Genomic DNA, 12,588 nt, shown 5'->3' on the forward strand with positions numbered 1-12,588 from the left:
TGGGTTTGGTGTTAACTTTTAAAATAATAAGCTACATTGCAGAATACAAAGCCTTTAAAAAGTCATTTTACCTTGATCTAGGAAACTGAAATGTTTTATGGAACTCTAAAACTGTAGTCTTGAAATATTTATGTAATAGATTGTTAAGAAAATGTAATGATACATTGCCTGCAGTTATGTTCTGAGAATTCTGGACCTACTCCACAAAACAACAACAACAACAAAAAAAAACAGCTTCTGTAACAATTCTAGGTGTAGCAACCATGGTATTGCCTACAGCTAGTTTTGTGTAGCTGTGGAAGTAGCGTGTCTTTCATTAACTGGCTCTTTACAATCTGGGCTTTTGTTCCTAGGAGTTTGTGGTAAGCTGCAATTTCATGAGAGTGCGCTGAGGTGCACTGTGACTTAAACTGATCGCAAATTTTTCCCTACAAAACCAAAAAATTGTAGCATCAGGTTCTTGCACATCTATCCTCTATTTATGTAGGAGTCTTTCTTTCCTTTCCTTGTAAAATAGCTGATACATGCAGAAATTTAATGCAAAGAGAGCATGGCTCAAACATAGCCGAAGAATAAAATAGGTAGAGTAACATGGTTAACTGAAATGTAATTCAAAGTGGTTTTTGCTAACACACCAGAGACTTCTCTAAACAATATGTAATTTCCATTGTCTAAACAGATTGTATTTTCATTATGTATGAACATTGTATTATCACTTCTTTTTGGGTAGTTGTGATCATTTTAATAAAAATTTGAGGATCAATGTTCTTCCCATTGCTGTGAAGAAAGCCTACTCTAGAAACCAGTATGGCAGTGAGGAAAAAAGTCAGAAAAGTGACAGTAAAAATACAGCAATACTTGTTTCTAATCTACAAGGATAAGCATTCTTTAGAGAATGGATTTCTAGGTTCACTTTTAAAACTTCAGCATTAAATGTATGGGATCAGTATAAGCACTCTCTTGTATAAAATGCCCAATCATGCCTTATTTAGGAATAGACTATGAGATTAGTGTTCTACTTATTGTAATTTTTTAATAGGACACATTTCTGTAGCATGAGCAATGTTTAAAAGCAAGAGGCAAGCAGTTAGCTGTGCCAAAACTGCTCTCAAGTGATTGGTTACTCTGTCATGAGTCGACAGAGCCAGAGGCACCTCCAGCTGTTATGGATCTGCCAAAGAGCCAGATGCTGTTGTGCTAAATAACTTTAGTAGGCTGGTAGCTAGGGATTGCCAGCTGCCATTCAAAAAAATTACAAGTATGAGCAGAGTGCTGTGCATGTGGGCAAATAACTTACTGATACATTTTTGTTGTTTTCCCCAGTCCCTCATTTTAGAAGACGGCTAGGTACGACTGTCTCATGGAAAAGCAGAATTTGTGAGCTGTGTTCCAATGCATTAAAAGGTGTTTCAACCTAAACAGGATGGGGAAAAGAGTGTCTGCACTTCTCAAGTGTATTATGAAGTGTACCACGAAAATGCAGAAGACTGGTTGGGGGGAGCTTAGTCTTGTAGCCTCTAATGCACGTGCAAATGGGCAATACTTCCAAGAAAGTACTATAAGTATCTTCTCAGTTAGGCTTATTTAGTTTCTTCACTGGGTACTTTTGACTGGCTTGAAATGACTGTATAACAAATAGGTAAATGCAGGAAGATCATATTGTACTCATGGAGGCAACTAGGTTCACAGGCCATGAACACTACTAATTTTCTAGATTAAGGGAATCATTGACATAAGCATAACTGAAAAATATTACAGAATTTTCCCCCAAAATTCCAAGAGTGACATTAAAGACTAATCATATATATATTTCAGATGTCTCATTTAGGTAACTGTGAAAACAGTTAAATAGTTAACCTTATGTTAATGGGACAGACCTGGAGAGGGCTCAGAGGCAGTCAGGCTTCCAGTTCTTGAATAATTGAAAATTAATCCTGTGATACTTTAACCACTCATTTGTATTTCCTTTTCCAAAAGGCATGCAAAATGAATAAACCAAATTCATGCATTGGTGACCAAAAAAAAAAAAATTATCCCTAAAGCCCAAGTTACCATTCATTCTCCTTCCCTTTTTACAGCTTGCTGTATCAATTGGCATACAGTCAAAGGACAGTGCTGACATTTGGTGCTTAAAATATGGCACTGTTTCAGTGTCTGAAATAATGCTAGCTGTGTGATTACTTTGCACGTTTAAGAATGTGAAAACTAGGATGCTTATTGTTACATGTTGAGCAAAATATATATATAGCCATTAAATACTGAAGAAGCTGTAAAGAAAACAGTATTTCTATACTACATAATGAGCAGTTGACAAAATGTCAACAGCATTTTTGTCCCATGTTAAATGCAGTTAATTTGTGTAAAATGGTTATGTGGAACTTCCAGAGTTATGTAGTTTAACTGTCGCTGAAGACCTCCTACCTACAGCAACTTGGAGTTTACCAGTCCTGAAATAAGTATCCCCACTCAGTACCAATTATAAAAGATGTTTCCATTTTATCTAATTCAGTGTTACATGTTGGACTGTAGTTTGCTGGACGTGTGACCTGCACCAAAATAGTTAGTGGCACTAGTATAGTACGAGTTCTGAAACTGCTTTCCATGAAAAAATAAACAATGAAAATAGATAATAACTATAGCAAACTCATAAGCTTGTGGAAGAATAGCTAAGTGTCTGACTCCTGCTTATGCCATTGAACAAATTCTTTTGAAAGCATAACTCATGAGTGCCCTGAACATTCACTTAGGAATTGATGCAGATTCATTTTTCTGGGGAGCATGAAGAAATTCCTTATGGCAAGCATTCTTTGTCTGTTGAAAAATAGCCTGGAGGTGAGGGGGTGGAGAAGGCTTTTGTAAGTTCAGTATGAGAACCGTATGAGTACAGATTACTTGAGTTCATACATTAATGAACCAAGTATGGTTTTTGTAGTAACTCTGCTTATTATTAAATTAGTCTGTAAACAGAACTAATGTGGTTTACTTCATCTGGTAAACCCTTCAGAGAATTATTTTTACCAAGTTCTTTAGCCAAGTATTTTTTTGAAAACTTGAAGGAACCTTGAAAGAAAAGAGAGAGAACTTGAAGGTTCAGTGACCATTTCTGTAGCTCTGTTCATTCACACAAGTCTCTGAGACTCTTTGTTTTGTGGTTATAATAAGAAAGAACTAAATTAAATCTCCAGTAGTTAATCCCTAAATGGCTGGTTAAAAATTTTTAAGGTCTTTTGGGGTGTGATAAGACTTTGCTTGTATGTCATGGCACTCTGCATTTAGCACATGCAGTCATCTTGGTGCTGGAACAATCTACATGTCTGCATAGCAGTGTTAAAGGTAGTAAAATGTAGAGACTTGAGTGCAAACCAGAAAAAAAAAAAAAACAACTTTGCTCAACAGAATAAAGAACACCAAACACTGCTTTTAATGCTATTTTTTTTAGCCTGTAAATTGAACAAATTCAAGTGTATAACTGTGTGGGAGAGGAGATCAGAATTGGGTTGGGACACAGAATTTCATCATCTGTTTTGTGAGTGGAAATTGGAGGAATAATCTATGGAAGTAATAATAGCACAAAAGTAACAAGGTACAAAATAAATAAGAATTCCCTCTAGAGTTATAACTACTAGAAACATAGCTTAATTTTACACAATTAAATGTATAAATCACCTGCATTGAATATTTTGAGATTTATTATCCTATAAATACTGTATTACTTATTTAGATACTGCTGGTTTTAAATTACTTTATTAACAGCCACTTTTACCTTTCAGAACAGGCACGCTATATAACTTAACAGCTCCGTGCAATGCCAACTGCAGATGTTTGAAGTCTGTGTACTACCCAGTGTGTGGCAGAGATCAAGTCCAGTACTTTTCTCCCTGTTTTGCAGGATGTGCATCACAACTTTTTAACAACATGGAAAAGGTACCTTACGATATGAAAATAGCCGACACGGCCTGTTCTGGTCTCCTGCAAGATGCATTCTAGGTTGAAAACTTTCTTCTCTTAATATGACAAGAAAATGCAGTATTTCTGAATCTAAGTGGTAGTTAACCTACAGGGGAAAATTGGTGAAACGTGTGGCTAAGTAAGATCAATGTTGGTGTGCAGCGGAGTCTAATACTCTCTGACCAGGTCCTTTCAGATATTCCACTTGTACTGTAATGTTTAACAGCAAATTTACTTACTTTATGACAGTTGATGTTGCACAGGTTTCCTGACTTAGTGAAGTGATACAAAATATATCAAAAACATGACACTAATAACCCATGCTTAATGAAGAGTACCAACTGCAGTACTCAGTTCAGTCACAATACCAGTGTGATTCCTGTTACTGGTCTCTAACACTAGCATGCTCAGCATCGTGATGCTGGGTCTCCATAATTCTTGGGAAGGTGCATGTGGGTTGAAGCCAGCTCATTGCTGTTAGTGAAATTCTTCTGCTAGTTGTCTGGCTTTTTATACTGTTATGCTGTGCTGAGCCACACTGCTGTCCCCTCCATCTTCATATGCTGGTCTGCCTAACTTAGGGAGACCTTCATGCCATTTTAATCATCTTGGGGAGAAACACACCACTAGTTGATCCATTCAACTGATGTAAACTGTTTCTTTTCTGCACAGTTTTCTTTGCAACAGCTGTGGTAACTCACAGCCTGCGTTTTCTACAGGCTTCATGGGCACATCACCCTTTCCAACCTCCTCTGAGACTTCTTCCATTGTAGGTGTTGGTCAGTCAGTGTGTTTCTCATTTGTGCAGTGTTGTATTGCAAATGTTACTTCCAGTGAATTTCCTAATGCTGAATATATACTAAACCTAAAGGTACTTTAAATAAAACTGATAATCAGGAAGGTAGAAGTCAGCAACTGTCTTGACATTTAACTGCAACTCTTATCAAGATTGTTAAGCATATGTTCATTGTATGGATTACAGACTGCTTCTTTGAGTTTCCAATCCCAGAAAGTTGGTTGCCCTGGTGCAGGACTAGTAAGCCATGAAAGTGTCTGGTTATTATCAAGCCTTCCCAGAACTGAAAGACTTCCTGTGCTTGTCTCTACTAGTACAGCAAAATCTTGAGTAGGGATGTGGGAGGACTGTAGAAAGAACTGGGGGTGCCTCTGGACAATGGTAAATAAGAAGAGGCATTATCTAAAGTAAAATACAGGAGACGGTCTACTTCTTACTGTTAACACTTCTCTGAGAGTATTTTCTTTGAAAACAAACTTGGTTGGATTTAAATGAGAAGCATGAAACTGTCTCTTCACCTGCTTACAAAAGCAGTATGACATTGCTTCTGTCCTCCTCTGCTTAAGGCTTGGCAGGAGGAGAGTTGAGCTCTACTGTAAAGTAGAGCTCAGTGTGAAAACCAGCATGTTTATAACCAAGACTGTCAAGATAGGTGATCTGGGATTTGCCAACATCTCAGAAGAATGTGGTTTCCTTTTCTATTTTTGCTGCTACTATTGTAACTTGATATTTGCTATCTAAAAGCTTAAAGAATAAGGCTTGAGAAATAGCAGTGCATAGATATGAATCTAAAGAATGAACCCTATTCAAGTTACAGTTTTTAGAAGTTAAGACCGTTCTTTGGATTATAACTTTTGAATTGTACAAAATCAGAAGTTTTGGTTGATAAACTGGTAATAGCTACATTAGTGTATTTCAGTATAATTCAGTATTATGTCAGACTTTTGAGATACCTTCTTCTGTCAGGGAACTAAGCTTTTAACTACCCTTTGCTCAGAAGTTACACTTTGCAAATTAAACCAATCTCATACAGGGAAAAGAGAAAAAGGACATGTCCTCCTTTGCTCCAACCCTTGACACTCTCAATGGTGTTTAGCTTTTCAAAGAGCTGATCTGTTTCAAAATTATATTTCAGAAATGTTTATATTACATAGAGATATTAAAATTATTTTGAACACTGTAGCTTACCCTTCCTTAATTGCAACTGCTGTTATCTTCACTGATGTTTAGTAAGATTTGATTGCAGCAGCTAATGTTTCAAGGCTTACTCTGTTGGTGGTTTTGCATTAATACTATGCATTGCATATAGAATTATAGAATTGTAGGTGTTGGAAGGGACCTCGAGAGATCATCGGGTCCAACCCCCCTGCCAAAGCAGCTCCCTAGCTCATACTGCACAGATAGGTGTCCATGGCTGTTCCTCTAATGCTGTTTGGTTCTAAGGTGCCTAAAAACTTGCTCCACACAAAATAGACACTGCCAATGGCTTTTTAGATGACAAAAACCGTAACTTGCTCAGATGAGCTGGATCAGCCAAGTTCTGCTGACTGTGTCATATGATTATCAGGAAACTTTCTCCCACACTGTGAAATCAGGGTTTATTCTTTTATACAATGTGATGCAGACCTAACAAACACCATTTTAGTGTCAGTGGCATTCTTGGAGCTAAACTTTTGTTTTATCAATTAATTGTAGGTGTACCACAACTGTTCCTGTGTTGGGAAACCAAAAAGAGAAGATGGTTCAGAAGACTTCCTCTATGAAGCTGTCCCTGGGAAGTGTCCAACACAATGCAAGCTTTTACCTTTATTCCTGACCTTCTTCTTTTTTGCTGTTGTTTTTACATTTATGGCTGTTACTCCAACAACTGTGGCCATTCTCAGGTACAGTGGGCTGAGAAGCAGCTGATATTCTTGTGAAAACTCAAATAAGTGAAATACTTGTTTGTTTTTTCCTTTGGAATATGGACTTAAACCAATGTGCAAGAGATTTCCTGGAATAGTACTTCTTAGGAAGCAGGCAGTACTTGACACAGAGGACAGTAATACCACTCCTTGCTCTCTCTGTAGTTCTGTTTGGTTAGTAGATGCAAAGATTAATAGATTTGAATAGCTACTTAGAGCAAAAATCTCATTTTATGGGAGCATTCCTGGTTTGTTTTAGTCAAAGCAAGAAGGAATAAATGTGCCATATGTTTGGATGAAGAAAATACTCAACTAGTCTGTGTATCTGTAGTGTCAGGATTTCAAATTATATGAAGGAAAAGAACAAAAATGCCAATCAGTCATTTGATTACTGTCTTAGTTCAGAGTTCTGACCTGGAAAATTGTAGTCTGTATGCTACCTTTCATTTGATGTATAGGTTGTACATATTGTTCTTAATATAAAACATGACAGCATGTGTGAAGCTGTCTGGTGGTTTGACAGTCTTTCAAATTGCTGAAAACTCTAGACATAAAGGCTAGATAGTTTGGTTTTTGTAATACATGGTCCTCATTCTGAAAGTAGAGTTGTGTCACTTTATGTTGAAATTTGATTTGTGCCTTGGATACTTCCAGAGCTAAACATGCCTAACTCAGCTATACATACGTTGTACGCATGGGAAGATGTGGTGAGAAGCTTCTTCCAGCTGCCTAGGCCAGGGGTTGGTCAGGGGAGAGATACACTGAGACAGCACTTTGTGGTAGCCTCATGGTCAGCACTGGTGTAAATCTGAGATCAACAGCTCTTCATATTAGCTTGAGGGCAGAATAATGTGAAGTGTTACATTATCTTCAAAACTAAGTTGACACAATATTATTTAGATAATTCTAAGCAATAACACTTGGCATTTTGAATCCTTGTACACTTAAACTGAAATGGAGAAACAGTTATTATGGAAGAGAACTGTAGAGCAGTTTAAATAAGCAAATAACAATTTAAATAGCTAAATGTGAGGTAAAAAAAACCCCAACCCAGCGTTATTCTGCTGTCTCTTCAGCCAGGCCTATTTGCTGCAACTTACAGTGTAAACCCACATGTGTGTGATGGTCTTCTAGTGCTAAAAATAATCACACAATGCAAAACTCATTCTCTTTCCTCTGCTTACCTTTAAGGGTCAGAGGATCCTAACAGTAGCTGCTGATAATTGTTGATGTTTTTCTATGGCTAACCTTCATAGATACTCCACAATGAGGGAATAACTCCTGAATATTTCACTACTTTTGGTTTTAGTACTGATTAAGCACTGACACTAGTGCTGCAGTGATACAGTTTATTAAACAGTGCTTAAACTAAATTGCTATAAATTAAGGAATTTATGTTGTATTTAATCTTTATGGTAGCGTTTTTAAGACACCATCAGCATAAAGTGTTTGTTGCTAGAGAAATATCTGAAGAAATGGGTAGGAGGTGAATTCTACTAGTTGTTAAATCAATATATTGATTTCTATAGCATAGACCAGAACTGATTAATTGTAAGGTCATGTGACTATATATAAAGGTTATTGGAAATACAACACCCTGTGCTGTGCTGGAACAGTCTCAATTCATGCACTGCTGCTTTGAGGGCTGGTAGCCCAGGATTGCATACTAGCGCTGTCTTTAATTCCTTGGTGCTTCTATGGAAAAAAGTTCAACAGTGTATCAGGGTGCTGCAGATAAGATATCTTTATTTATACTGTTTTGTTAAACTAATTCAGTTTAAAATTCCTTTATGGGCTGTAGGAGTTGCTTTGTGCTTTTATCAAAACACCTACTGCAGTTCTCTGGTTAATTGTTCAGCACACCAGGTTTCTAAAATCATCTGTAAGTAAAAGGTTAAAAGAGTATATTAAGTCAAAGCATATTCACTGAGGGACAGAGCAGAGGCATCGAACAGTTAAAACGTGTTTACTGAGTCTTAAACTGCATATCTTGTTTACAGGTGTGTGCCAGATAAACAGCGCTCATTTGCTCTTGGAGTACAGTCAGTGTTTCTACGACTCCTGGGTATGACTTTCCTCTGGAAACATTTGCCTCATAGTCTTAATATTTTCTGCTTTGTCTAGACTTAAAAAATAATGCATTAAGAAGCTTGTCACTGCCTTACAGCATACACTTGCTGTAAGGTAGATACCATCTGGATTCAAATTCTTTAAGTAGGGCAGGTGTGCTCACTTTAGCCTTTCTTGTTCTTGTTGGCACGAGGTAAAGTAACTGTCACTCCTTCAGCAAAAGGCACCTGCTGTCACTTCCCCAGGAGTCTTATTCTGAAAGTTGAGATAAGAAAAAGTGATGCAATAGAAAGCTTCATGTTCCAAAATTTAAAAGAAAGACAGTCTTATACAGTTGTATTCTTACTAGGCATGCCAGCGTATTTTAAAGTGAATAGGTGCAGCCTTTCCTTTTCTCCTCTCGTCAATTCCTTTGACTAATTTTAGCCTTTATTGAATTTGTAGACGTGTATTTGTAGACTGAGTTACATGCAAAATATACTACTTGAATTCTAAATAGCAGTTCTCCAAGATCTCAGTAACAAAGGTGAATCACCTTAAATAAAACAGAGCAAAGTGCAGGTATTCTCTGAACCAGTTACTTTAATTTTCTCAGGCATATTTTAACTTGTTTGTCTTGGACACTCTTAAAGTGGCATGTGTAATTCAAAGACTGAATCAAGGCTCAGTTACTGAGTTACTGACATAAAAGTATTTACTACTGCAGCCATTCCCTGCTGCCTGAGATAAAATACCTAGCAATGTGGGATATGCTTTTCTGTGCCTATTGAAACTCCCAATTAAGCTAAGTGATTCTACCAATAAAGCATAACACGAGTAAACATCCTCACAGGTAGAAATTTAGCTGGGAGGTGGTGTTAAACCCTTACATAACACTTACCTTAACTTTTAGTGAGATGAAAGATATCTGTGGCAGTCTTTACTCCTGAATTCAGTGTGGAGCAGAAGACAGGAAAGCTTTTTTTCACTGCTTGGACTGACTGTGGCTAAAGAAGATAGATAGCCACTAACAGCATTATTAACCAACAAGATATTTGTACTTTAGACTTGAGGAATCCAGCAGGGGTCCTGGACTGTAGACCTGTCGTGAGGACATAGCTCCTTGTTGGCTCGAACAGTATCAGCCTGGGCTAGGTTAGGTAGACATGCAGTGATGTACCTAGAGAGGTCACCGTGAAATTGGCTGTACCTGGATGCAAAAACTTTGTACTTTAAGGCACTGTTGTAACAGAAATCACACAAATCTAGTAAGTTGTTTCTTGCATAGAATTTAAACTTTATTCATTTCACATGAATGTTTTCCTAGAAGCTTCGCTACGTCTGAGGGGTGGAAAAAATGTATAATCAAACACTTTAACATAATACCTTAATTATCTACATTTTGAACAAGTTAGTTTATCTGACCTGAAGAAAGGGCTGTATTTTCTGTCAGTTGAAATCCTCTGTGATTAATCGTTTTTCCTCCTAAACTAAATTGCATTTCTCTTTACCAGTGAAAACTGGGGAAGTTGAGAAGCTCAAGTATTTGAATGAACCTCTTACTTGAAAAAGTGAGAGCTGTGTAAAGAATAAACTGACACTTAATGCACTTAATGCCTGTTAATTGAGAGCAATGGAAAAGGCATGCTTGCTATATAATGACTGCTGTGACTGATTAAAACGTTACGTTCAGTGTGTGGCTATCCCATTTTGTCTTTCCTATCAGCTTGGCATTTCACTGTATGCATTAAGACTAGTTAAGGTTATTCCAAATAACTCAAATGTTCTAAATTTTACTGTGACTTTTAGGTACTATTCCTGGACCAATTTTGTTTGGTGTTGCTATAGACAACAGTTGTACTCTCTGGAATATTAATGAATGTAAGATTAAAGGAGCCTGTTGGCTTTATGACAATGAAAGAATGGCATACCTACTGATGGGCATAAGTAAGTGGCTTCTTCATATTAGATATATGTACAAGGTAATAGGTATAGTGATTTTGACAACTAGATGAGAATTAGATTTAAATAAATGTTAAACTTCTACTGTTTAGCAGCACTGCTTTAAAAAAATTTTTTGTAAACAATAAAAAAGCAAAATGTAGTGGGAAGAGCAAGACTACATTAAATGGCTCTTAAGGGACCTCGAACATTTGTTAATAACAATAATACAAAATAATTTTGCTCTTCAGTCTTTATTCAGTGTCATGCTTTATTTACTGGATTTTAAGGGCTTGGCACACACTTCAGTCTTACCTGGCTCAGTCTGTTGGCAGCTTAAAGTCTGAGAAGCTTTCTTCCTCTTGACGTATTTCAGTTCTCTTACCTAAATCAATATCAAGGTCTTGAAAGTATCTCTGAACAAGAGTCAGGTGTTCCCAGTTTAAATACTTTGTTACTTTCAAGTGTGTGAGATATTTATGTCTTGGGGGAGGGAAGGCAGGCTAAGCATGCATATGTAGTAACTGCTGTTGTCCTGTCTTCTAGCAACTGTGATACTTACTTTTGATAAACTGATCTGATAACATCAATATTGAAACTGAAAAATCAGGAATCACCATTTTGGGTTTCACTATTTCTCAGGCATATTTGTGATAAAATATAGTCCCTTTTTCCTCTCTGCTTCCCACACCACCCCCAAGCTGGCCAAAGATCACTGTGTACTAGTGATGAGTATTTGGAATGATGTTTTTAAGATTTCTACGTAGGGACTTTTAGTTTTTGGCAGAGAATATTGATGAAATTAAGAACTGGGAAAGGAAGACTTGCACTTTGGGTTAGAATGGGGTGAAGAAATACAGAGCTGAAGTAATGGAAATACCTGCTGCAAGCAAAACTGGCAGGCAGGGGTGGGGTCTGAAGTTAGTTGGATGACAGCCTGTACCTGCCCTTTGCAGTTATGCAAAATACACTGAAATTCATAGCATCCATTTACAGGTCTTGAAGTGTAATTTACAGTATGAAACTTTATAAATGACTGAAATGCTCTTGTCTACTAAAGGTGACTGCAACAAGTCTTCTTCTGTTCTTTGTATTCAGGTGCTGCTTGCAAAATCATCACCATCGTCTTTGTGGTCATGGCAATATGTTTGTATAAGCCTCCACCAGCAAGTGCAACCCTGCCACAAAAGGATTCAGAAATGGTATCTGCTGTATGCACATGAAGCATGAGCAAGCTGGGGGCTCTTCAAAAGCATTGCTTGGTTGTGACAACACTTGTACCGAAGTTCTGGCACACCGTTACTGAGATACAAAAGATCACTTTCAGTTCTTCAGTATTTGAAATACCTGTAGTGTTCTGTAGATTGATAAGCATGCTTTTTAATGTCATTGTCTATATCCAAGAAAGACTGCAAACTGAAGTGTCAGATTTTAAGTGTCTAATACTTAACTGAAGTGAAACAAGATAAAATGATCCAAAAAAAAGAGAGAAAAAAAAAAACAGTTGAAGTGGGCCAAGAGACCCACTGCTACCTGCCTATAAAGCAATAATGTAGATTGTAGTAGGAGAAAAAAGTAACTCTAATATATTAAAGGGATATGGTCTTAAAATTTACTATAAGTACACTTAATCTGGGCAAGTGCCTTGGGGATTTTGACTGTAGATACACTTGGGAATGTGCAAGTATGGACATATTCTTAAATATTTTTGCATTGTATCTTAATAGTTTGAGTTCATTTCTTAGAATTTGTAGAAAAGTGTGTATAGTTTCTATAGGATATCTGGGTTTGTGACAGCAAAACGTTTAAGTGCTTGAGTTTCTATCTGAAATATGTACAGAATGCTGCTGTCCACCTTCTTCCTTTAAGTACTGTTAACACTTTTCTATAAAACTTGAAAATAAAAGCCTATTCTTGTTACTTCTATGTATGCTGTGTTATTTCCAATTA

At 37.0% G+C, this 12,588-nt stretch overlaps 1 protein-coding gene across 1 annotated transcript in view; it reads left to right on the forward strand.

Annotated features, from left to right (window-relative positions):
* The window catches only part of SLCO4C1 (solute carrier organic anion transporter family member 4C1), a gene marked incomplete at its 5' end in the record, with an annotated part of 30,593 nt that extends 18,360 nt beyond the window's left edge, over positions 1-12,233 (forward strand). The window contains 5 exons of the mRNA XM_084278225.1: positions 3,771-3,924; positions 6,440-6,627; positions 8,649-8,713; positions 10,507-10,644; positions 11,737-12,233. Of these exons, the coding sequence (XP_084134351.1) occupies positions 3,771-3,924; positions 6,440-6,627; positions 8,649-8,713; positions 10,507-10,644; positions 11,737-11,861 (670 nt within the window). The 3' untranslated portion in view covers positions 11,862-12,233. The remainder of the gene's footprint in view (positions 1-3,770; positions 3,925-6,439; positions 6,628-8,648; positions 8,714-10,506; positions 10,645-11,736) is intronic.
* Between the last annotated feature and the right edge of the window lie 355 nt (positions 12,234-12,588).

The sequence above is a fragment of the Gallinula chloropus genome (assembly GCF_964237585.1).
Source record: "Gallinula chloropus genome assembly, chromosome: Z".
Lineage (NCBI taxonomy): Eukaryota > Metazoa > Chordata > Aves > Gruiformes > Rallidae > Gallinula > Gallinula chloropus.